Source organism: Paroedura picta, chromosome 7, assembly GCF_049243985.1.
Source record: "Paroedura picta isolate Pp20150507F chromosome 7, Ppicta_v3.0, whole genome shotgun sequence".
Classification (NCBI taxonomy): domain Eukaryota; kingdom Metazoa; phylum Chordata; class Lepidosauria; order Squamata; family Gekkonidae; genus Paroedura; species Paroedura picta.
This window is the reverse complement of record NC_135375.1, coordinates 97,023,803-97,050,928: the sequence shown is the minus strand read 5'-3', so window position 1 is coordinate 97,050,928 and position 27,126 is coordinate 97,023,803. Positions and strand designations below refer to the sequence as shown.

At 39.2% G+C, this 27,126-nt stretch overlaps 1 protein-coding gene across 8 annotated transcripts in view; it reads left to right on the top strand.

The window, feature by feature from the left end:
• The first annotated feature begins 655 nt into the window (after window positions 1-655).
• The window catches only part of ZCCHC7 (zinc finger CCHC-type containing 7), a 154,844-nt gene continuing 128,373 nt past the window's right edge, over window positions 656-27,126 (top strand). Inside the window, exons 1-2 of one of the 8 annotated variants that reach the window (XM_077345561.1) lie at window positions 656-861; window positions 8,316-9,010. In XM_077345561.1, the coding sequence (XP_077201676.1) occupies window positions 8,335-9,010 (676 nt within the window). In that variant the 5' untranslated portion in view covers window positions 656-861; window positions 8,316-8,334. Of the gene's footprint in view, window positions 910-968; window positions 1,242-1,775; window positions 1,860-2,853; window positions 3,063-3,154; window positions 3,607-7,012; window positions 7,082-8,315; window positions 9,011-27,126 lie in introns of those variants that run through there. The other 7 variants (XM_077345560.1, XM_077345559.1, XM_077345558.1 and 4 more) reach the window with 7 other exon arrangements.

Below are 27,126 nucleotides of genomic sequence, written 5' to 3'. Positions count from 1 at the left end.
CTAGGACCGAAGCTTCTCCCAGATATTCCGTCAGTTGGTTTGCGACTGCCCTTTCTATCATCTTCCCCAGAAACGATAATTGCAAGATGGGTCTGTAGTTGTTAGGCTCTTGTGGATCTAGATTTTTTTTTCAGCAGTGCACGTACCACAGCCTCTTTCAATAGGTCTTCTTTAATCACCCCTTCTCTACTGTGACTCTTTTAGAGCCATTCATGGTATTATATTTATATACCACCCTCCCCTAAAGCTCAGGGCTGTTTACATCAAGCAGGAACAATACAAATAACTAGGAAATTCTTGGGAGATTTCAGGGGTGGAAGCTGAAGGGGGAGGACTTAAGAAGAGGTGGGAGTTCAGTTGGGTATTACACCATAGATGCTGGGGGGCGGGGAGGGGGAAAGAATGAACGCCCCTGCCCTGCTTCCTGTCCGCCCTCCGCTGTTGTTTCTCGGCATCGACGCGGCTCCTCAGTGCTTTGAACCGGGAAAGGAGACAGGCTAATGGAGAACGCCAGCCTCTACCGAGAGCTTATATATAAGCCCCGCATCCAACCCAAGGTGAAACCAGCCCCTTGCGGGTTTCCTGACGGCTACACAGGAACGCTCGCGTGCACTCAGCGTCACAAAGGGACGGCCGTCCCGCGTCGACCATACGCTCCTTCCAAGCGGACACTCCGAACGCGAAAGGAAGGAAGGAGGGAGACAAAAGACTACTCGCCCCGCCCCCACCTCGCTGCCCACGTGTACTTCACCCTCGCAAGAAGAGCAACCCTCGCGCCCCCTCTTCCCATCACAGAACCGCACGCGAAGGGAGCGTCACCGGGGCGCTCCGCCAATCCGAGTGAAGAAGAATTCCGCTGACGTAAGACAGGAGACCAATCGGCGGCTAGCCCCATGCTTTTCAGACCGCGTGCGTAACTAGATCCAAACTTTGTACCCCTCCTTTCCCCCCTTCACTCAAAACGCGCGAGGCCGAGCACGCGCGCACATAAGTTTACGCTCGCTCGCTGTTTTTTACGCATGCGCTGTTCTCACGGCGCTTCGTCGGGCGCGCAGGCGCACTCGCGGCTCTCTCCTCCCTCTGCGTCCGCCTCCGGGCCCTCTCTTTCCCCACCCTTCTGTCAGCCGGCGGAAGCGCGGCCCAATCTGAGAGGAGGAAGAAGCGGGGAAGGGGAGGGGTCGTTGGTGGCGCCTGTTCCGGTCGCGAGGGGGTTTCCTGGTCGCAGCAGGCAGCGCTAGTGAGTAAGGCGTGTGAGCGCGCGAGCGAGAGAGAGGCCGCGTCCCCTCCCCCACGCTCCCCTCAGGCCGGCCGTTGCTCTCCCGGCTTCTCCCGGGCACACGTGGCCCCTCCGTCCGGCCCCGCCAATTGGTCCTGGCCGGCAGGGAAGCGCGGCCGGGGGTGGGACGAAGCTTGTGTGTTCTGACTTCTCTAATTTGTATGAAGCACGGGTGGCTTTCCCCCCTTTTGATATCAGCGGGACGGTTTTTCTTCCTCTGATGAGCGAGCCCTTTGGCCATGCTCAGAGGCGCCCCGTTCTCATTTTGCCCCCCTCCCCGGGTGATTCCTATCAGAACTGTCCTTGTAGGCCGTCACAAAGCCTTAGCCCCCCCCCCCCTCGCTAAGGAGTTTTGAGCACGTGCTCGGGGGGAGGGGAAAGCGGCAAACAATCACAAGGAAAACGGGAGCGAGTTGCAGTAGCTCGAGCAGGTTCAAGGCACATTTGTTCAAGAGGGGGGAACAGGTAGACACGTTGGTCGGAAGGTAGTAGTGTTTGTTTTTATGCCCCGCTTTTCACTACCCGAAGGAGTCACAATGCGCTTACTACTGCCTTCTTTTCCCCACAACAGATACCTTGTAAGGTAGGTGGAGCTGAGAGAGAACTGTGAGTGGTCCAAGGTCATCCAGAAGGCCTCATGTGTCTCAAAGGGGATTACAATGGCCTTCCAGGCCTCTCCCCACAACTGACACTTTGTGAGGCGTGTGGAGTTGAGAGAGTTATGAGAGAACTGACTGGCACAAGGTCACCAAGCAGGCCTTATGTGTCTCAGGCTTACAGTCACCTTCCCTTCCTCTCCCCACAGCAGAGACCTTGTGTGGTAGGTGGAGCTGTGAAAGCAATGAGAACTATGACTGGCCCAACGCTACCTAGCTGGATGCTTGTGGAGGAATGGGGAATCACACCCAGTTCTCCAGATGAGAGGCTGCTACTGTTAGCCACTACACCAAGCTGACTAATACCCTTTATTGTGTGTCTTCTATTTTGGGCATTTTATTGATAGTTAAGCAGTTATGGCCATCTTTGTCAGATGTGGGAATATAGCAAGTATTGGGCATTTATTTGAACATGGGCACGTGTTTACAACAGGAGATGCAAGTCTAATACTTGCGTTTTAAGAGTTTTAATACAGTATCTATAATCTCCATAAAGGCACATCAATATTATCCCCAAATTTCAGGCTGGGGAAGAGAGGCCTAAGAGTGTGTCAAAGGTTTGCTTGAGGTCATCAGGTTCATTTGGGTGTGTGTGAGATTTGAACTCTAATATACTAAAATACACAAAATTATCTACTAGCCATGTATCATTGAGTGACCAGCTCTAAAACCTGCCTGCTTCTCCATTAGTATATTTTCTTGACCCATCCAGTCCCAGAGTTTCCAGTATAAATGTCTTGAAAAAAGCTTACTGACCACACTGAGTAGTCCGATTGGGTTGTAATTTGAAGGGTTTGTCTTTTCTCCCTTCCTAAATATTGAGCCTATAATAGCCAAGCCCTAAGGATCAGAGCTGAAGGATCAGTATGTGTAAGGTGTGTAGCCAACATTGGGACCCACCAGTTGATATTGGCTTTGATTGGTTCCCGGGGAGATCGTATTGTTTCCATGAGCCTTCCCTGGTTTCAACAGCATTATTACACTAAGAATGATGTCCCTAGTTACCATGGTACCCTTAGGTACTATGCTGGGGACCTCTAGTCTGCATTCAGATGGAGGTTATCAGTTAAAACTACCTGCCCTGTCCCATAGCCCAGACTGAAAAGGATCTAGAGAAGATGAATTGATCAGTAAGACCTGGATTTAGTCTGCTACTGCTTTTTAATCCCTTTGCCTAGAATGGACAGATTAGAGACTAGGTTGTAATTAGCTTCATCATTTTCCTGTAGTGATGGTTAAGAAGTCAACCATAGCTTTTAGTGGCTCAGGGAAAGTACCCTGAGTTAGTGGTTAATTTATAATAGATAAATAAATAGATGGTAGAGGCTTGTACATGTGGTCCTTATGATCTAGGGCACAAGTTCTGACTTAAACAGATCCTAGGATCTTGTCAACATCCAGCTCAGAAACTAGGTGAAAAAGGTCCATAAATAGACCAGGAAACATATTAGATATTTCTTCTGACTGACCTGTATTACACCAGCATCCAAATACTAGTGCATTGGAATATTTTATCAACAAAAAACTTTGCAAGAAGTATCAAAAATAATTGTTCGATCCTGGTACAATAAAGGCCTAGATTTAGGAGTCATCAGCTATTGAGCTTTCCTGACCTGGATGACACAGATTAACCCAGTCTTATCATATCTTGGAAGTGAAGCTGTGGCAGCCCTGGTTAGTATTTGTATTGGAGGCTGCCAAGGAAAACCAGGGTCACTGCATAGAGGCGGGCAATGGCAAATCACCTCTGTTCATCTCTTCCTTTGAAAACCCTACAGAGGTTGCCATAAGTCATTTGCGCCTTAATGACTAAGTAACTTTAAGTAATTGGGATGTGTGTGAATTAGGTGGTACCCGGTAGTGGGGAGTAATGAAATTATGAGAAACTAGGGAGAATTTAGGATAAATTTGAAGGTTAGCTTTTTGTTGTGGTAATGGCAACGAGGGTTGCTCCATATTTATTCATATACTATAACTCCTCTGTCATAGCTTTAATAAAATTAAAAGAAAAGGAAGTGTTTAGGATTATGTTTAGTGGTAGAAATAAATAAAAAGTATGTTATAAATGCAAAACCTTTAAAACTTCAACTAGCTTCTGTGTAAGTTACAGCTGACAAAGGACACAGATTGCTTCTTATATTTGTTATATGAGGTGATTGGTTCCCGCTGGCAGGGGTTCATGGGAATTGTAGTCCATGAACATCTGGAGGACCACAAGTTTACCCCTGCTTTAAATAATTGGATCCATCTCTTTTTTTGAGTATATATGTACTCCTATATCCATGAAAAGGTTTTCTTAGATTTAGTACATTCTGAGCTTTTATTGGCATTCTTGACACATCTTTTTTAACGCTTACAATGTAGTCCAGTTTTCAAACCTTTTGTAGCCATGAGTACTAGAAACTTAAAACTCGTGCTGAAATGTTCATTATTTTAATGTTAGTGCTTAGCTGTTGTTTAACAGTTTATGACAAAATTGTGCGAATCAGCAATTCTGTCACAGGCAGTCTGTGTCTCCATCTACTGTGGTTCATTGACATTTGTTTATCCACAACTTGTAGTTTGGCAATATGACTTGACTTGATAGCCTTGATTCAATAACCGCCTTCATCTTCTGCTTTGTATGATGCCATAGAGGTGGTTATTAACTCAAGGCATTTCTTCTAAGGAATATCCTCTCAAGCTAAGACTCATGAATGAGCCTGAAGTGTGGAAAATTAAGTCCCTCCCAGCATATATTGTATCCTTTTGAGTGCAAACCATCTGTCATTTTAGTGCCAAGGCCTGTTAGCTTTACTTAAGATATGGAAGTTTAGCTGCAGCCTGCAATTGCTATTTCATTTTAGGGGTTTTTTGTTGTAAAAAAGTGCAAAGTGCTTTCTATTAACGGGTCATGATTGAAGTGTGAAAGATGTCTGTCAAAATATATTACACACTGAGCACTTTGAAACTCTGGATACTACACAGATGTCAAAAGTTGGCCAGAAGCTGGTTGTTGTTGTTTTTTTTAGTCTTATGATTTCACTAGCCATTTGAAACAAATGAACAATATCTGGTCTTTGTATTTTGAACCCGTCAGTTGAACTCAAGGCATGCAGCTCATATTACACCTGAAAGGAAGCAGAATTTCTCATGGTAGTCATATCTTCCTTTTTTTGGATTGGCTGCTTCTAATTCCTTTCCTCCAGAAGAACAGGTGACAACTAGATAGACGTTCCCCTGACAAGTAGGGGGCCATCTGAGCCAGGGCTGTTTTGATACTTAATAGGTGTGGGTGGGAAGCAAGATTGCTTCTCCTGCTGCAGACTCAACCAAGATCAGGCTCTCAACTGCATTTTTAAATGGCCAAATTCTGTTCTAAAACAGTGGCAGTGTCTGTGAGTCTAGCCCAGTGGTTTTCAACCTTCCTAATGCCACTACCCTTTAATACAGTTTCTCATGTTGTGGTGACCCCCCAACCATAAAATTATATGCAAGTGCTCTTTCACAGAAATTAAACTGAAACAGACCAATAGCGTGAAGATTCATTGTTTATGATTGTATCTAAAATTTTTTTTCCAGGGTTTCTCAGTTCAGTTCTGCCTTTTGTACCACCATGCGGATCTTGCTCTTTTCTGCTGCTCCAGACAGACAAATGCTGTATCTCAGTCTACCTGTTGCGTAGATGGTGCCCCCCCAGCCAAGCTGCTTGCCCTGCCGTGACCCCTATGAAAGGGTCGGTCAACCCCCAAAGGGGTCCCTGACCCCCAGGTTGAGAACCACTGGTCTAGCCTGTGGATGCTGTAGCATCTAGTTTTGCCCTGAAACACCTTATTATATGGGAGCAGATTCAAATGGGTAGCCATGTTGGTCTGAAGTAGCACAACAATCCAATAGCACCTTTAAGACCAACAAAGATTTATTCAAGGCGTGAGCTTTCGAGTACATGCACTCTTCCTTAGACTAGTTTGCCCCTAGGAGGTCAAGCACCCCTCATGTACAATGATGGGAAGCAAGTGAAGTCTACAGACCAGTCTGAGGAAGAGTGCATGCACTCAAAAGCTCATGCCTTGAACAAATCTTTGTTGGTCTTAAAGGTGTTATTGGACTCTGTTTTTATATGGGAGCAGTTTCCGATTTCCAGTGATGACAATGCAGTGTTTAATTGAAAAATGTTCTTTAAGCAGGGGATAATTTAAAGGGAATGGGAAGCGAATGTGGGGGCTATGTTTTAGAGAACCTTCTGCCACTTTCAGGAAAAAGTAACTTTTAGAAATATGCTTCAACCTATGGAAATGTCTGTGTGTGTGCTTTGTTTTTGTGTTCAACTTGATCCTTACTACTCTGAATCATGGCAGTCTGAGGCATGAGTAAGCAATTCGTCGGTGTTCTATGTCATGCAATGACTTTTTGACTCTTTTCCTAGTAGGCATCTTCTGATGCGCTCCCAAAACCCCTCCAGGGAGGCATGAGGAGCTACTCCCTAAAGCAGACGTGTCGGTCTAATTTGTTATGAGGGTCAGATTTATCATGAACGTCACCTTGAAGAAGAGTTGAAGAAAAGTTCGTTCTTATATGCTGCTTTTCTCTACCTGAAGGAGGCTCAAAGCGGCTTACAGTTTCCTTTCCTCTCCCCACAATAGACACCCTGTGAGGTGGGTGAGGCTGAGAGAGCCCTGATATCACTGCTCGGTCAGAACAGTTTTATCAGTGCTGTGGCAAACCCAAGGTTACGCAGCTGGCTGTATGTGGGGGAGTGCAGAATTGAACCCGGCATGCCAGATTAGAAGTCCGCACTCGTAACCAATACACCAAACTGGCTCTCCTTGTTGGTTACCACTTTTGTGTGGTTGGAATATCTGTTACAATGACAACATCTGTTGCGAAAACATAGGACAAATGGAAAATATGTCAGAAAAATATTACAGTAGAATTGTACCTCCCTGACAACAGGATATTGGGTGAGGGAGGGTTTGCAGGAAATATGAAATTATTTGTTGTAGACATGCAGTTGAAGCCAGTTTGTGCATTTGCTGGCAGAAAAGGAAAGGGTGATTTCTGTTTTCTCCGCCTTCTTCTGTAGGGTTCACTTGCTTCCCATCATTGTACATGAGGGGTGCTTGCTATCCTAGTAGCAGAATCTGGGTTGCAAAATGAGTGGGAAAGCAAGGTAAATAACTCTGCTTAGTCAGCTGTACTCCACTGAGAGGGTCGCCCTGAAATGGGACTGCATACACTTGTACATATGTCTTTCTAAATGTATTGATCAGCATATTGACCACTGATGAAGACAGGATATTGCTGTATTTTTAGGGGTATTTTACTGGGATTTTTATTGAATATAACCCATCACGATCCTTCCAGGGAGTGGCGGGCGAAAAATAAATAAATAAATGAATGAATGAATGAATGAATGAATGAATTTTTGGTGAAATATGGTTAGTCAAATTTCTGCTTGAATTATTAATTCATAACATTTTCTGGCCAGGAAAGTTTATATAGACACATTTTCCAGGCATTTTAATGAGTTTGTATTTAAACCCTAAGCAGCATTATTTTTAATCTTTTTCTCTCAACATTTTGGTTACTGAGTCTTGTTTTAACTTCAGTTTTCATCCCCTCTGTTTTTGCAAATACTCAGTAGTATGGATACAGCCATATATCTCTTAGTAATTGGTGGTTGAGGGATTTATTTATTTAATCATTTGTACCCCACCTTTCTCCCCAGTGGAGCTCCCAAAGCAGTTTACATACATTGTTCTCTTTTCCATTTTATCCTCACAACAACCCTGTAAATTAGAAGGAGGAGGAGGAGAAGAAGAAGAAGAGTTGGTTCTTATATGCCGCTTTTCTCTACCCGAAAGAGGCTCAAAGCGCCTTCCCTTTCCTCTTCCAAAACAGTTTTATCAGAGCCGTGGTGAACCCAAGGTTGGGCTGCACGTGGGGGAGTGCAGAATCGAGCCCGGCATGCCAGATTAGAAGTCCGCACTCCTAACCACTACACCAAACTGGCTCTTTTCTTCAACTCTTAGGCCAAGATCTACCAACGAGCTTTAAAAGCACATATAGGACGTGGGTCTCCCAGGTACTTTAGTACTCTTAACCACTACACTGGCTCTGACATTGGGATTATGTTTACTAAACCTGGATAAATTATACAAAAAGTTATTTGCTAAAAGCTTGTCCAGGTTAGGAGCAGGCAGGGATATATAGCCATCTGAGAAACCCATTGAATTGTCAACTGCAGAGTACCAGAGATACTTGACTGTTATATACACATAGACTTCAACTTTGAGTAGTCAGTTTTCTGTTTTGTGTTTTGAAGACTTCTTTTTTAAGGATGGATGCAGCTATATTTTATTGGCATTTCTATTTCAACCATTTGGATTTTTCTTTTTTAACAGATACAACTATTTTCCCACAATGTTTGGTGGATATGATGACATAGAAGCATTTGAAGATGATATTTACTGTGAAGAGTCCTCCAGTGATACAAGTGTTGACAGTGAGATAGAGTTTCATCTTTACAGCCAAGTGCATTATGCTCAGGCCCTTGGAGATGTCAGTGGAGAAGAAGAAGCTGAAGAAGCTGGGCCTATAGTGAGTAAACCGGATCATAAAGACAACTTAGTTGTAATTTCAGATAGCGATGTCATTCACATTTCAGATAGTCCTGATGTCATCATCTTGTCTGATACTCCTGATGAAGATAGTGTTTACAAAAGCAAACTCCAGAAGCGAACAACTCCAGACTCTCCAATGCTAGAAAGAACATACAGTAACACTGATTCCATGTCAGTGAAGTCAACTAAAGGGTCTTTTCAAACTATCATGAATTCAAAGGGACAGTCTACAAACACTTCAAGGAAAGAGAAAAGAATTAATCAGAAGTCTGTCTCTTTTTACCGTGATGGCGTTCGCATGATCCACAAGATCCTAGTAATAGAGGACAGCTCCAGTGCTGAGGATGAAGATAAGGCCAGCACAGTCTCTGAAAGTGATAATGTGGAGAGCTGGATGTTGCTGGGCGGTGCCAGAGATATCAAAGATGAAAACATCCTCTTAAACCTTGAGGGCTATGGAAGTTCAGCCTCTGAAGGTTAGTATACTCTTGTGGTTGATAACACCAAGTAGAGTTAAAAACTATTGGGAAAACATGATGACCCAGGTGGAAATAGGGAAAGAAGAGCGCAAATAAGGTTAAATGCTGAAGATTAATTCAAGAGGAAAAGGGTATAGTAACTTCAGTAAATACCATTGAGTCAAATGGCTCAGTTCTGATAGTGATCTTGTGTTGTCTAAGTGGATTTTTATATGCGGTGCCAACAGCAGATGTGCTTTTGCTATTTTGTAGAATCTTGGAAAGGAAATTCAGGCAATTGTGTTACCTGGCACATAAACTGGGTAAATGATGGCATTTTCTGCCTAAATAAATTTTGAGTTGCATCAAGTACTTCTAAAGTGCATTGGCTATGCCATTTCTTCTTTTTAAAGTTAGTGAAATGATTCTAAATCTTCTGCCAGACAAGTGACCGTTAGTATTTCTTAAACTAAACTTCTAGACAAATATTGAAGAAACATAGAAGACAATGAGGTAGGTACAAAAGTTGAAGTACTGTTAGTAACATATCAGGAGCAAGCTTCATTCCAGAATGTATTTTAGCCACTGTGTATGAAGAATACTGAAACGTGTAACTGGTAATTTTTGCAATTGGCAATTTATCCTTAAAAAAAAAAGTGTTACTGTATCTTTTCCCTCTGAGTCAGGAGGATATCCTAGTAACTCCCTTCTGAAACAGTCGTTTCTTTTGGGTCTCAGTTAATGAGGATTTCAGTATCTCCACTGTGGAGATTGCCAAACAGTTGGGTTCTCCTTGTACAAGTATGTCATGACCTGTCCTGGGCCCTATTTGCTTCCCGCTGACAACTCAAGAGTTTCAATTGACTGGTTTAGAAGGATTGGGCTTTCCAAATTAAGTAGTTGGCATCGTGGGGCATTCAAAAAACCCAGCGTCCAGTTATTTCTATAATTGGATGTGACAAAACATTCAGAAGTAGGCCAGTACTAAAAAGCTGGGTCCACTGAAACCTACTTACAAAGATGGCGTACAAAGTTTGGAATCAGGTTCTAAGACCAGATCTTAGTCCTTCCAAAGGGGAGATCAGCAGCCCTGATGAGAGCAGAAACTGGTCTGCCCTCATGTAGGGCTCACATACATTTAGTCATTGTGGAATATCAAGTTTGAGTTTGTTTAGTGAGCAATCATTTAAGCTTTTGATGACCAAAGATTTTATTAACTTTTTAAACAACATTTTGTCATGCTATTCCATCTCAGATGACCTATTAAACCATTTGGTAGATAAAAAACTAACTCAGAGACTGGGTATGTATCACAGATACCTTGATTAACAGATCATTAATTTTGCAAACCTCCTGAAGTGACATCACCCATGTTAACAGGCAGGCTCAAGGAGAACTGGGGGAGGGGGAGAGACAGGAGACAGTTTAAGGTGGGAATAGGCATGCAGGCTCCATCCCCTCCCAGACACAGAAACCATATCACTCATGCTTCCGGAGGTAAGAAGGGGGAGCAATGGAAGTGGCCAGTTCCCTAGTTTGTGGCCAAGTCCATTAAGACAGGAGGGGAAAGGCTGCGGGACCCCCTCTGGAGCTCCTGTGGACTCCTGGGGGCCCATGGATCCCTGGTTGGGAATACCTGCTTTAATGTATATGAAGAAAAACACGTGAGTCTGGAGTTTAGGCTGAATATTAAACACCTGCAGTATGGTGTCAATTTGTAAAACCTGCACAAGGCTGTTGACAATAGGATTTTCTGGAGATCATTAATTCATTGGGTCTTGATAAGCCAAAAGCAATGCGACGGCACTTAGAGAACAAGAATATCATGTTTTTCCTTTCCAAATTTTAGTACAGACTCCATCCTATGTCTCGCATATGCTTTTAGTGTCATATTTTTGCTGTCTGTGAAAAAGCATATATTTTGTTATATAAAGAGAAAGGGAATTAAGAGAAAGCACATAAATGTACCTGTTGATGTGGGTTATTTGGTAATAAGTGGTCTGCTGGAGAAACAAACACAACGTTGACACATTCCAACAATGCTCCTGCTTCCGTTGTTTTCCCTGTATTCCCTCAACAGTGGCTTTTTCAGATCACGGGACTATTGGTAACAGAATGGGGTCCAACATGGAAAGTCTACATTAGGAACGTGATATTGGTGACTTTCTGTAGTTGCTTGAAGTGTACTTTCTCTTGTAGGAGAAGAACTTTGGATATTCCTCACTGTTTTTTAATACTTATTTAATGTCTAATTGTGTTCTGTCAAGCAGGGGCTCATCTTGACAGAACTGTTCCTCATGCTTCTTATTTTGTGTTTGAAAATTCATGGGCTGGAGCCTAAAAAGAATTCTTTGGTTAATTGCTTGAACAAGTTATTATTTCAGATAATAATTGAGCTTCACTGTGAAATCCTAACATGCATATTTCCTAATTCTCAAAACTTGAAGAGAATCTGCTTCAGAATTTAAGCATGACCTTTTTTTAAAGTAGGAGAAGGATTGTACTCATATGCTCCCCTTCCTGTACTGTCTTAGTATGTATCATGCCTAGTTTAATTATAAATTGGAAAATAAAACATTACTACTGTGACCGATAGTGGCCTGCTGTGTCAGTCTCCCAGAAAAAAGTGCTTTTGTATTAGAGATGTTAAAAGTTTGCACAAATATCAGCAATGAGTACTGAAGGAAAAGATGAAAGTACATTTGTACATTATCCAGCACAATCCCCCCCCCCCCCCCCGTAGCATTCAGCTTGTCACCATGGTTTAATACTTTGAGACAACAACATGCATACTTTTATACTGTCCCCCCTTGCAAGCAGACTCGGGGTAGCTTACAGCAATAAAACATCCACAGTGTTGTTGTTGTTTTGTTGTTAGGTGCGAAGTCGTGTCCGACCCATCACGACCCCATGGACAATGATATTCCAGGCCTTCCTGTCCTCTACCATTCCCCGGAGTCCATTTAAATTTGCACCTACTGCTTCAGTGACTCCATCCAGCCACCTCATTCTCTGTCATCCCTTTCTTCTTTTGCCCTCGATCGCTCCCAGCATTAGGCTCTTCTCCAGGGAGTCCTTCCTTCTCATGAGGTGGCCAAAGTATCTGAGTTTCATCTTCAGGATCTGGCCTTCTAAGGAGCAGTCAGGGCTGATCTCCTCTAGGACTGACCGGTTTGTTCGCCTTGCAGTCCAAGGGACTCACAAGAGTCTTCTCCAGCACCAGAGTTCAAAAGCCTCAATTCTTTGACGCTCGGCCTTCCTTATGGTCCAATTTTCGCAGCCATACATTGCAACTGGGAATACCATAGCCTTGACTAAACGCACTTTTGTTGGCAGGGTGGCAGCTTTTTAGGATGCTGTCTAGATTTGCCATAACTTTCCTCCCCAGGAGCAAGCGTCTTTTAATTTCTTTGCTGCAGTCCCCATCTGCAGTGATCCACAGTGTTAAAAAGTACAATATGCACATTAAAATGATACAATCCAATATAACTCCCCTTATTACTATCTTCACTGATCCTGCCCACCAATAAGGTCAGAACATAATAATTGTAATATGCCCCATCAGAAGAAAAAGAAGGCGAGGGAACATGGGAAGGAGGGAGACCCACTTGATATTTAAGCCTCAACCTGGTGGGAGAGTGCCATTTAATAGGCCCTGTGGAAGTTTGATAGCTCCACCAGGGCCTGCCTCTCAGCTGGCAGGTAATTTCCTCAGGCTGGAGCCAAGACTGAAAAGGCCTCGGCTCTGGTCAAGACCTTTGGGACCAGGGATCACCAACAGGTTGGTATTATCTGAGCATTGTGCTCTTCACATCTTACCTTGCAGTTTTCCAGTGTTGATTTGAATTTAGTTTCCTGCTGTGCTGCCATTTTGTGTGATCACTGTCTTGTATTCATCCTGCCTACTGCCCTCCTGTCTTCCCTCAAGTTGTCCCATGAGCAGTCTTTTAAAAAAAGTGTAATGTTTTTTGCATTACAACAGTTTATCCCCATTATAATAAAGCAGTGTGGGGACATAATGGGCAGCCAAGTTTCATGTTGCCTTCTCTGTTCAATTACCTGCCTATGAAGTCCCTTTTCTCTCTTTTTTTCAAGGGGGGAGATGGGTAGGTTTTGATGCCATGAGCTTGTATTGTTTCTTCATTTGCCTTCCCTCTTCCCCTATAGCTCCCAGTGTATTTTAGTATTTCCACAATGCTATCATGTTTGCATATGCAAAAAAGAAGACTCCATCCAAGACTAAGTACATGAAGACCCATTTAGCATGCTTAATAATTAATGAATGTATCCAGCTTGATGATCACCAGGAGGAGCAGAGGACCTTTGAAGTAGTGACTGCTGTGCTTTTCCCCACTATGCAACCAGCATAGTGTCCTTTATTGTCCTTTATTTTGGACAATGATGTTATGATGTTATAGCATCACCGTATATGCCAAAAAAAGGAGGTTTCATCGCTGACAAAGTACATGAGGCCTCATGTTGCATGTTTCATAATTGCTGAATTAATGTATCCAGTTTGTCAACTGAGGAGGAGTGTGGGACCTGAGAAATTATGGCAACCATGCTGTTTCCCACAATACACTCAGCCTTTTTTTTACTATGTTATGTTATAACATCACTGCACATGTGCAAAAAAAAGTTCTGTCACTGACCAAGTACATGATGACATAGCCACATAACCCGTTTTCAGAGGAAGTGCAGGACACTTCCAAATTCAAGAAAGAATTCTGATAAATAAATGTCCGTTAGTGGAATGGGCACTGCAGAGTCAGAGCATCAGCTGGGGATTCATCTTGCCAGGAAACAGTGGCAACACTGAGGTGCTGAAAAGGTCTGAGTATCCTCAGAGCTTCGGACATGATGAGAATAACTCTTTGCATCACAGTTTATTTTCACAAGCAAATACAGAGTTATATTTAAGGCCACTGAAGTCAGTGAGCTTAAACGTGCCTAAATTAATGCTAGATTATGGCCGTTTTGTTTAGATGTTACCAAAAACTGCATTTCTCTTTGAATTGCAGTGGGTCTCTTAAATTATGAATTACTTATTTTATCCATTTTCCTCTGGGATAATGGGGAAAACTCAAATAGATGCTTTTGAAATCCTTGCCATAATTGTGCATTCTGCTAGTATATAACCATGAACATGCTTGTGTTTGATGCTTTGCCTAATCTTGATATTCTCTGCATTTTGGTGTGATTTTACCTCAGTGTGAACATTCATGTCATGTCTGTGGGTTGGTTTTTTTGCCATTAAGTGGTTTAATTCTATTTTGGCAAAGTAGTTGGGTCATTATACCATTTTTAACTTCCTTCTAGCGATCTAAAGCTCTGCAAATACCTAAAGTTTCAGTAAGGACCCTGTTACTTTGTTGCCATCCATCAAACACATTCACCTTTCACCACTTTATATGGATTATAAGTTGTTGGTTACATGATGATTCTTGCATGATATTTATGCATCTATCTTAAAGTCTTCTTTTGTTTAGGTGAATTCATTCTAGTGGTAGGTTAGAAATTTCCCGTCCCAAATCCTTAAAAAAAAAAAAAGCTAAACTATATGTGTGCCATATGCCTGAGGCTGGTTTGGCTCCAAAGCTTAGTATGTAGAATTATTAAAGCCTCTAATATTATTTTTCAAGAAAGGTGTTCTGTGACACTGAGCATCTGTACCACTGTACCACTGACATCAATTTTCACTTTTTGATACATTTCCTACCCATAGGTAATCTCCATGTTTTTTTGTGCTAGACAGATCTTGCCAATCATTACTACAGCACTGAGAATGGTCTATCATGAGCTGAATTCCACAACCATTTATTCTGTTTTTCCTTTACAAGTATTATTTCTGCAGAGTCTAAATACCTAAGGAACATCACATTTTACTTTATAATTGAGATCTCTCTAAAATTTAAATATTTCAGGAGCCATAATATTGATCACCAACAATTTTAATTTTTTAAATAATAGTTGCCTTCGTTAAAATAAAGGTGAATCAACTTGAGCTTTAAGTAATTGCCACCAGTTACAGATGTGTTCCTGCATTTTGTTCTGGATGCCCCTAGTTTCTGTGAACAGTATTGAAATGGAATGTTTTATCAAACTGCCCAACAGCCTGAAATGATCTTTAGAAGCTTTGCTGCCTTCACAGCAGCATTGACTGGCCTTTTAAAGAAATTTTGGAAGTTGGTCTAAGATTTAGGTACTTGATTAGTTTTCAAGTATAGTTTGTTACGTTACTATTTCTGACATTCTCTTGTCCTTTTCCAAATTGGCTAGTTTTTATTTCTATCCTGTGTCAGAAGTACTAATTAAAAAAAAAAGAATTGGGAGCAGTAGTTGCAGAATTGTGTTCTGTTCTGAAAAACTGGGTTTTGTGCCCTGACTCTTTAGTTCTCTCTCCCCCCAGCAACAAAGAACTCATGATTTGGCTTCCAAAATGTACAGGATTTATCCCCACCCCCAGCTGTCAATAGAACTAGCTTTTATTAAACGAGAGATGAAGAAAAATAAATGTGTTGAGCAGATTGTGTAGGCAGATGTACTTTAGATAAAAAAATTTTTAGTGCTGACTATTAGTATATAAAATTGAGGAGGGGGCCTTTTCATGGAATTCTGCTTAGTTAACATAGATTTATTTAACAGTTTGCTTTTTATCTGGTAGTGCCTTCTGCTCGGACTGCTGTTAACGGGGGCTTTAAATCATGGATTAAAGAGAAAAAAAGTCATTGGCCTAACTCTTTCTAAGCAGGTTTCTAAAAAAACAGATCCCCACTTCACTGAATACCTTTTGCTATACCTATATCCAGTGAAACTGTTAGACACTTGGTGTTAGAGAGACAAACCACAAATTCTGTTAGGTTTTCTTTATTAAACTTAACCTCAGAAGTGAATGAGATCTTTTTTTTTTTTACAATAGCATTTTACTGTTTACTTATGCAAACAACATAGTCAATTCAAAAAGGGCAGTATCATAGAATATCTAATTCTGGCATTAGGAACCATGTTTGAAGTATGTAAATCCTTCCACTGAGCAGCTATCCTTTAAATGCTGTTTGTACCAATGGGATGCAGAAAATGGAACTTTAACAAGTTGGGAAACAGCTTTTCAGTTGAAAATCATTTTTTCCCCCTGCTGGCCTTGTTTTCCCCATGACAGTCTGAATTGGATTTTTAAAAAGAGGTTGGGATACCAAGTGTAGAACTCACATTTCCTAATAATGCTTTGTGTGTTTTTTGACTACATAGTAAATCGTTCATGCAGGAGGAAGAAACAGTTTACAATTCTACCTCTTCTATACCTTGGGACTATTTCTGAAAGTACTTGTTCTCTAATTGGTAAGGCAGCTTTAAAAGGTTTCTTTCTGAACAGTAAAAGAAATATTCTTTGCTCAAATAAAAAACAAGGCAAAATTTATGTGTGGTCTGTGTAAGTCCTGTTAAAATTTACATCAGCCTATTTCTGAAATGGAGTCATTCTGGAAAGCAAGGTTTAAGGGGTGATTGGCTAAAGCATAATTTGAATAACAGTACTGTATCTGGAATATACTGTGAAGTTACTAACAAAATATTTTAAGAAAAGCTATACTGTTCAGAAAAATGAAGCTGATCCAATCAGTTTGCTGGTGCAAATACCCACAATTATTCATCTCATACATTTTTTATAATATGCATTTAGTAAGCTAGAGAGGGGGACAGCTTTTGCTATCATTTTGGTCCTTCTGGAGAATTAGTTTCACCTAGTAAAAAGTTATTTCTTGTTTGAAACCCGAACTTTGTTGTTTAAATGAAATAAAATTTAGGAGGGATTTTAAATTTGAGAGGGCACTTTGAGGCCTAATGGTATAATTTGCCTATTTATCTGCATTTGAAATAATCTGTACTTTACAGGTTGAGTGACAGTCTTTTCAGGATTTGACTTTATAGTCTACCTGTGTTAAGTGCTCATGGGTCAAGATATAAATATCCATGTATCTTGTATTCATTTGTTCATCAAGGTTTGCAAACTTCTACGCAAACTGTTATTACAAAGCTCCACTCTATGTTTATTTAGTTCTTCTAGGGATAATTGTTAGTATTTCAGGACATAATTGTACACACAGGCTACCGGGTATCTCCTGTTTTGAAGGGTTGTCTCTTATTCAAGTAGATCATGCACCCATAAAACAGACAGTTTTTAATTTAAAAATTTAAAGTTAAATGTTGATCCCTCCCAATCTTAAAATATATATGGAAGGAGTAAGTAAGTTAGTGCTATACTGAATTAAATCCAGAATTAATGCTGATATCATTAAGTATGGCTTGTATCATTGAAACAGTGAATACATTTTGTAATGATGTAATATGTTCTGCTTTTCCTGGGGAATGAATGAATCCAGTTTAAAGCGAGTGCTTTATGTCTAACTTTCATTTTTCTTGCCTTTGTTTATGGGAATGCTAACATTATTTAAACGCAGGAAGAGCTTTTTGTGCATGAATTATTATACTACTGTGCACCCTGCAGCTGTAATAAGCAGTGGGAATCCACCTACCCATTCCTTGGAACAGCGCATGCATATGGATATTTGATTAAAGGAAAAAAGTTAATCTTCTTTACGGTGTAATGTGGATACACTTGAATCTCTTGATTATTTAAAAAAAATTAATAAAACTAATAAAGTTCTTCTGGAAGTCTCCGGTGATCTAGACTAAGTCTACCTGCAGCCCTAACAGCTCCTTGTATCTGTGTAGATTTCTCTGCCTATTGTAGATGTTGGCTTTAACTAATTTAAATTTCCCATGGCTTTGGGTTGCAGACTGTGTTTTCTGCAAGAGTGCCCATGCTTACATGGTCATATTCTGGGTGACTTTCTTTCCTTTTCCCTCTTTTTGTCATTTTGTTGGTCGTTAAGAAGGGAGTTTTTCTACTTCTTGCATCAGTTTGATCTTTCTTCCTTATCCCCATCTCTTTATATTCCTTATAGGTCTGAAGGAAGCCTGGCATTGTAGTTTGAGCTTTGAGGATTGGTGGGAAAACTAATTTTTGTCTGTTTTTACATGCCATTTTATAACAATTAAAGAGGGCAGATGTTCTCAGCTGCTTATAAAGGGGACAGCAACCGAGCAGCACATTTGCCTTACCAGTTGACAAAAGGCATGTTGTGAGACGATAAAATCACTTTTATAGAAATGTAGTAGGTGTTATGTAATTTGGTAACTTGTTTATTAACTTTATAGGAAAATGTCAGTAAAAAAAAAAAACACATTTGATTTTTTTTAAGTATGAAGAACACCCCAAAATAGTGTTGTTCTAAATATTGAGTAAAGTGAATGGAGCACAAATATCTTAAACATGCTAAAACATTCCGTGATAGTGCAAAATGAATGAAAGGAAAGGAAATAATGAAACTCTTGGCCTACTACGTACTTGATCTTCTATGTTGTGTGCAAGTGACCTGGGTGAGGCCATAACAAATTTATGATAATATTCCATCAGTAATGGGGTGTTAAATGCAGAATTTGTATACTGCATTTATTTCAGTGTGAGCTTTCTTTCAAAGGTGGTTGTGGGTAATGCAAAGATTTATAGAATAGAGACAAGTAAAACCAAAACTCCTACTTGTTTCATTTTGACCATCAGTTGTCAACCCAAATAACAAGGCCTTATAGTACTGTGTTGTGATTTTCTTGTTTAATTCACCTGAGCAAGAAGAGTTTCTGAGGACCAGGTTAATATTTTTGTTGTATGTTATGATGCTGCTGTTTATGAGTCAGTTACTGGAAATCATTTTTTATAAATATTTTTTCTGCCTCAGGTCTGGACTCATTGCTTGGAAAGAAGTTCTGTTTTATGGTGGAACTAGTTCTTAAGTAAGCTTCTTCAGGATTGTGATGCTTAAACTGTGGTTGATTTTGTAAGTTGTCATCTCCTAAAAATAATATACATTCTGATCTTATGATACTAAATAATAAATTCTAGTCAATACAGGGGTTATACAGATTGGCCTGTGGCTTTTTATCTCATGTAAATAATTAGCTGTCTCCCTTCCCCAGCCACTATGATGATCAATTTGTGTGTGTGTGTGTGTGTAATAAGCTACTCAAAAGTTGTAGAAAAAGTCTTCCATTACATCTGTTCAGTGTTTTACTCCTTAGGTATAGCTCCAGTCTAGAATGTCAGCATAGGAATGTGCTAAGTAAAATATACATTTCTAACCATCCTTTTTGGAACCTGATAAATTCCTTTTTTCCCTTTTAAAAAGTCCAGACCCTTAAGGATAGAGAACTTTTGGATTGACTTTTGGAAAGCTGAAGGTATGGTAAAAATTGACCTCAGTTTTATAACATTAGTTTTGTTATCATTTGCTCAACAATGTATGTCATACCTAGTATATTATGTGTGACCAGTGCCTTCTGTGTCATAAAATTCAGCTGTCCCCATAATGGAAAAAAGCATCCCAATGTGAATTTTTTTCTGTTTTGCTACCATATTTTAAAGGGTGCTATGGGAGACTCCTGTCTTGCATCGTGCCTCTGAATGCCCATGTTTACATATATCTTCTAGGTGCTCATCCTGGCATCAGTGGAATCCTCAGAGAAAGAGCTGGTTACCTAATAGGGGGTGCTTATTTGTTCTGTTCATCTCTGTGCATATTTGCTATAATAGAATCTGCTGATGAGGTTCAATATGTACCTGCTGAAGTTAGTTAAGTTTAGTTAGCTTTCTTTCTTTCTTTCTTTCTTTCTTTCTTTCTTTCTTTCTTTCTTTCTTTCTTTCTTTCTTTCTTTCTTTCTTTCTTTCTTTCTTTCCTTCTTTCCTTCTTTCCTTCTTTCCTTCTTTCCTTCTTTCCCAGTGCAGGAAAAATGTTATTTAGCATATAAAAGAAGTGATTGCCTCTTGGATCAAACACCTTTATTTGGGTGGCAATTTTTTTGCATGTGCTGTATGCATTAGGGTCATGAAGTAGACAGTTTCTTGACAATTAAATTATGTTTCTAGATAGTATGCACAATTATAATAATGGGATAAAAAATGCTGTGTAATGTAGCCTTGGTGGCCATCTATTTTATTTATCCAGCGTCCGCTGTTAGTCTGACATGTATTTATAATTCTGTCTTAACAGAAGAAAAAAGTTAAAAGGATTAGATAGGGTCTGCACTCTGTTCAGGGAGACAATGATAGGATATGAGGAACAACATTCAGGGCAGTTCACTGAAGCAGAGAGAGAAATCAGTTTACATTTGTAGTATGCAAGTTCTTAAAATATTCTCATGTAAAAAGGATTATTGCCAATTTGTATGACGTTATGAGGTAAACTCTTTATGAGGCAGAGCTCTTAGACACATCTCTCTTAGATATCTGAAGTGAAAGTTTGGGGGCGGAGAAACGAAAACCAAATAACTTATTTAGTTAATACAGTCCATAAGATGTTCTGTCCTCTTATTTCTAACCAATTTTTTAAACACATTTTAAAATATAGTTCACATAAATGACATTCTTTCCAAAATCATATTTATCATATGGTACTGGCATACAATGCTGTAGTGTTGTTCTGCATGATCTGTTGGATGAGCAAAATTTTTTAAAATTTTATTTAGCATACTTCGGATCATTGTACTCTTTCATTCTTTAAAAATAGTAAAATTACTCAGTAAGGCTAAGATTGCATTCTTCTTAAGATTTTGTATATGTTTGTTTTCATTGCAGTAATTTTTTAATATGACAAAAGCTAGAATGTTAACCATGATAATAATCTTCAGTAGCATTTCCCCATCTAACATGTCTGAAAATGGTTTGCTTCAGTCTTTACTGTGAGTGTTCATTGTCTCTTCAAAATCTGTGTTATTGATGAGACTTAATTTAATCTGCTGTCCACTTTTTCTTCCAAGTCTCTTGTTGAGTATCTTTTACTGCTGTAGAAGTTGTTTGTTCTATCTAAATGTTCTATCTAAATGAACTTTGGCAAGGAAATTTATATTTGACTTTTTAATGCACTGCTTCGACTGTGCCTTGAGTGTGTTCTAAATCTAGTGTTAGGTCACTACTACAACTAGAACAAAGTTTCTGTGTCGCTGTTCTTTATTCCACCTTTCTGCGAAAAGACTGTCAAATGTGTGGGACTAGCCCACTCTTTTGGAGTTGTTGAGCAGGGGGTGGTGGTGGGAGGAAATGATCTCAGAAGACTCAAAGGAATTCTTTAAACTTCTAGCAGGGCCAAGGGGTCAATGTCAGATTTAGTCATGCTGTTATTTTAGCCCAGTCGTCCAGAGAGATGGCTGAAAAGTGAGTCTTTTATTTCCTTTTTGTGTGATTATTAACAGGATTAAATGTAAGCCATTGTGTACTTAGTACCAATTAGTTTCTCATCTGAGAGGTTCATTATGATTTTTTTTTCAGTCTTCGTCTTGTAATTTTTTTTAGTGTTTGGTTATGTTTGAGAATGAAAGGAAGTCTTTCTAGAACGGTCTTTAATATAGTGTTCAATTCTTCTAGTTTTCCTTAAGCTAGTAGCATCATGGCTAATGAAAAGCTTTGAATTAAAGTGCTTTAATGTTGTCGTTTGCCCCATTTGAAGAAATACTGCCAGCCAGAAGCAAAACTTAATTTGGACAACCAGATGTTTAAAATAGAGGTACAGAGTGTGTTGGACACTGATTAAAATTAAAAATTGAGGTTAGATTTACAGACTCTCATGTGACTGTTTAAAAGTGTGCTAGTTGCTGCGGTTTTAAAAGTTTGACGAGTGACCATTCTACAGTTGGTATATGCAGTGTACATTGTTTAGGATCATATAACCAGCACTGAATACTTTTGGACTAGTAGTCAGCATTGTACTTGTAGAAAGTATGAATGTATATACATGCATGCCTGAGCACACAGTTATACTCTTTTATGCAGTGTATTTCATTAATTATATAAGGTTTAAACACTTCTAGTATATGCTCGGAGTAATTCATGTTCAAAATTTTATCCTACATCTTCGAAGCCACTGATTTTCAAATGTTCTGGGATTTAGGATGAAATGGTCTGCACATGAATTTACAGCTTTTACAGTTACATCATAAAATGTATCAAAATCCAAATAATAGTTAAAGGTTCAGTTTTCTCTGTGTGATAGTTTCTGTTTCTTAGAAATTCTTAGGCATACTACATTCAGATAATTTTTGATTAACAAAATAGATTGAAAAACAGCAGACTTTGACATTATGGAGTCTGAGGCCTATCATATATGCAGAATTATAGGCCTAGAATTATTTAACAATTGCAGATGTTTGTTTTATAACCTTTCAAATTATAATCTTTTGGTTGGTTTATCATTTCATATGAAAATTATCACGCACAGTGTTTCTCCAATTATATGTTACATTAAATTGAGAGGATGACTGGTTTTGTGGTAAAATTGTACTAGGCTACAATTCTAAGCCACTCCCATTGAAATCAACAGGACCCTTCCAAGTAAACAATGGTGGCAACTAGGAAGATACTATATACTTGGATGAGCATTCTAAAATAATAGTCAACACTATGTGTTGTGCTGTCAAATGGTAGTGGGTATCATTGAAAGATCATCCTTAGAATTGTAGTTCTTTCCTAGCTTTTAATCTTTAGTATTGGGGAGATGTCACTTCACCCAATCTACTTTTTTTTGACCTTTTATAAAAGGTATGCTGCAGAGTTGGTTACAATAGGTCTATGGTGCTTTAGGTTTAGAAAAATGCAGCACTTTATCAATATGCATTTAACCATTTTTCTTGTGTCTAAGAAGTACACACTCACAATATATCAAATGCTGAAATTTTATCATTGTCTCTTTTGAAAGGATATGTCCTATAGACTGCTATGACTGCTTCCTCAATAATGTAGGATTATTATCTCAAAGATTACTGTTCACAGTTTTACTTATAGTTAAGAGGCCCTGTTAGGATGCACCTTAACCAGTGTTCTGATGATTTTAAAAAGTAGCCAAGGATGATTTGTAATGGTCAAATATAAGATTGTAATCTATCATATTTGTACTTTTGGAGAAATGAGTACACACAGAAATTTTAAATTACAAAGGGAAAGAGGAACAGTATTCTGTACATTTCTATGATGTATGAGAAATTGTTTTGTAGGAAAACTGAACGAGAGAATAATAATCAGCCTTTAGTAGCCATGTTGGTCTTCAGAAAAAGAAGTGTGAGACAGGTAAGAGTGACCTTTAACATTGTGGGAAAAATGTTTGACACAGTTGGTATAATTCTAAGCAAAACTTTTTTAGGGGCTTATTCAGGAAAGGGGGGTAATAAATGCCTCTTTCTGAGTCACTTTATGATGTCACCTTAATCATTGTCATGTTCTCAGGGCCAGTATGTTGTGGTTAGAAGAACATCAGGCTAAGATCTTGGAGAATTCTGCTATGAAGTTTGCTGAGTGAATAGGGCTAGTCACACACTTTTGGCAGAGTTTTTTTACAGGGCTGTTGTACAACTAAAATGAACATGAACCATATATGCCACTATGAAAGGCAGGATAGAAATGTATTTGGTCAGAATTTACCTTACTTACATTGCCTCTTCTATAACTGGGTATCCTTCCACTCATGTTTTCCATGTTGGGATGTTAAATTGGCATACATAACACTGGCTAATGAAACCTGCATTTGTGTGTATGCGTGCATCTGTGCTGAAAAGAAGTTTGTGTTGTCAATCTGCATACCTGTGTAACTGGCGAAATTTTAACAGCCTAGAGGCATAGAATGCAAAACTGCTTAGAAGCAAATTATAAAGAGAATTTAGTGAGACCTGGTTAAGTAAAATATTACTATATCTTGTAAAAGGTAAGAACATTATGTATTGATTGTAGCAATACAACATATACTGAAACACCCTTCTTAGTAAGCGTTGGCAGATTTTTATTACCTATATTTTTGCTTAATTCTGGAGGTGTATAAACTGGGAAACAGTGCTTAGCATCTGCTGAGGAGAATACTTATAGGAAATACTCATATTTCCAGCTTTGGTGGTATTCTATCTAAAAACTTGATTGAAATTCATTGGTATCATTGACAAATAGAAAAAGTTGACAACTCTTCTAATATTTTCACAGGCAAGTTAGTAGTTCTCAACAATGAATTTTGGACCAAAGGAATTGTAACGTTATGTTAAGACATCGCTTTTAGTTAGTATATACCATTTTCTCATGTAAAAGAGTTATTATTGAAGTCACATTTATTAAAATGCTTTGTATGATAGTGTCAGGTAGGGCTGTCTTACATTTGGAGCAGTTGCCTCAGTTCTAACAGCACTTTACAAGTGATAGCTACATTAATGGCCAAATATTATATTTATTTATTATATATATATTTATATACCCCCTTCCATGAAGGCTCAGGGCAGTTCACATACAACAGAAACAATACAGACAACTTAGTTTAACAATAATAAAGTGATAATAGCAAGCAATATAGAACAGCAGAAAAGTATGGAGAACATTAAACACATACTGATAGCCCAGTGAGTTGAGCAGAATTGTAGTGGGTGCCATAGAAGGGGAGGCTCAGGGGGAGGGCCTGTGGGAAGTGGTGGTTCAGGTCGACCTCAACAGAATGCCTGGTGGAGGCATTTTGGTTTGGCTTACTTTATTAATCTCAAATTATTTTACTTATGCGTAGTTGAGTGGTCATTCTATCACAACTGGTGTCATTTATTGCTGATACATCCTCACTTTAGGTATTCTCAAACCAAATTATAGCCTTTGTTGTTCATATGTCATTTAACTGTGTATAGAAGAATTTAACTATGAGCTTTCTTGTGGCATAGAGACAAATAGACGAAACTGTGCAAGATCCTGATTCCGATTTCACCATATCACAGACTTGGAAGCCACTCTTATAGCTTCTGTTTCCTTCCTTCGCATTCTACAGTATGGGGAATAACAGTGTAGTGTTATTGTGAAGATTACAAGATGATATATGTGAACACTGTAGGGTGAACCGTATAAGTATTGTTGACTGTTTAAAATGTGTGTTAGTTGGTTCAGTTTGAAAAGTCAGATGAGTGACCATTCCATAGTAAGTGCATGGAGTGAATTGAATTGAAAGGTGCCTAAAGACCATCCAGTCCAACCTCCTGCATGATGACCTAAAGCATCCTTGATGAATAATCATCCATTCTTTGCTTAAGAGCTGAGGAAATAGGAAATTCTATATTTTGAGAGTAAGAGCTTTAGGGATGCTTAACAGATTTTTATCGGCCTTTTGGTAAAGATTCATGTCTCCGATTTATTCTTCTTCCCTGTAACAAATATTGAAAATATTGTTCTGATGAAGAGGAACCTTTTTTGGTTTGGATCAGATGTACTTTTTTATGCAGTAAGGAAGGTTTAAAAAAGCAAAATTGGAATTACAATGTTTAAAATAAAAGTTCCTGCTTGGCTTGTATTCTCCCAATATATGTGATCCACAATAAAGCAGTCAGGGCCAGAAAGAGTTTTGGAGAAAAAACTTCATTGCAAATAGGAGGAACTTCAAAGATTTTGTGTTAAGTGTTTTTGGTGCCCATTCTTGGAATAACGAAAATGAAACTTGGAATAGGATAGGACTGTGCGTGAAGAAAATATCTTTCTTTTTCAACTTTGAAAGCTCCTAATCTTATTTGAGGATTATTTTAAAACTGTAATTTTTACAGGACTCGTAAAAGTCAGTTTCGCAGCCAAGCTAGGAAATTCAAATTATCTGCAGTAAAAATAGTAGCAGAAAAGTAAATTGATAAATAATGCCTTTAAATAGTGTCCACAATCTGTTGCCTGTGTCAATACTAACATGCATGTTATAGATGAAGGGGGCCATGAGACCAGGAGAAAAAATCATATGTGAATTAACTGTTTAAAGAAACAATATGGAATACAGAAATATAGATTGTGGTTGAATTTTGACTCCTCGTGTCTAGAACTGTCTTCCAAAATGCCCATCCAGAAAACCTGTATGGTTTCTCCTTCAAACTAAATCAGCACATTCCATTGATTCCCTCTTCCTGTGCAGATACCCCTCATTCATTCTTTAGGGTCCATTCCCCACAGAATCAGATTGTATCAGTGGAAAGGGTCACAGGTATGAAAGTTCCACTCTGTTAACAGACATTTGTGTCTGGATCAAACCCCTCATAATTCAAAGGAGCTATTTTCCAGTCAATTTAAGCTACGATTATTACGATTATTTACTCTTAAAAGTCAGGGATTCGTCTCCTGTATACTGTATATCCAAGGTTTGAGGTAATGCTTATTTTTCGTAAACTCTTCAGACCAGTTTTTTAAAATCTATGAATCAAGTCTATTCAGCATTAATAAATGTCTTAACACTGTGACCATATATAACCTGCTAAAATCATGGAAGTATTTTAAAACATATTTTTGCTTATTATAGTGGAGAGCCCTGCCTTAACCTAAGATGCTCAGGGTGGAATAAATGGATTATCCTATTTTATCTATACCACAATCTGACTAAAACATAGTAAACCCACTTAAAGCTATCTAATGAGCTTCATGGATAAGTGGAGTTTGAAGTCAGGATTCTGAAGTCCATGACCCTTATACAATATTGGCTTTTACTTGACCAAAGAGGAAGGAGTGGTCTTCCCTGAGTTCATGGAAAGATTATATGTCATCCTGGATGATTGTGACAGCCATTGCTAGAAGCCCTATCCCTTTAGCAAAGGGATTCTTGTCTCTGTTTTCCATAGACCAAGGACCAAGCCAAAACACCACACTGTCCATATGCAAGAGAGACATTTTTAACCTCCTAAAAATAAATATGAGATGTTACATTTGGACATGCAGTGCTTTTGACCTGCACAGAGGTCACAGATGAGAAAATTGCTTGCCCATAATTGGATTTTGATGGGGAAGTCTTTGCATTCATACATTAAGAGTTGCTTTTTCTGTGCTGTTACCAGTGGTAGGAAGAACATGAGGGGTTATGATAACCTAGCTGTATCATTAATGCATAGTATTTCAAGGATAGGGGCAAGAACCACTTTTGGATTCTGTTAAATTCTAGTTTTAGAGAGTACCAAGTTTGCTCTACAATAGAAGAAATGATGAAGGGAATTTTGGCTCTTGAAAGCTGTGTATCTGAAGTCCACTATGGATTTATGGCCCTGTGCTTGCATAGATTAAC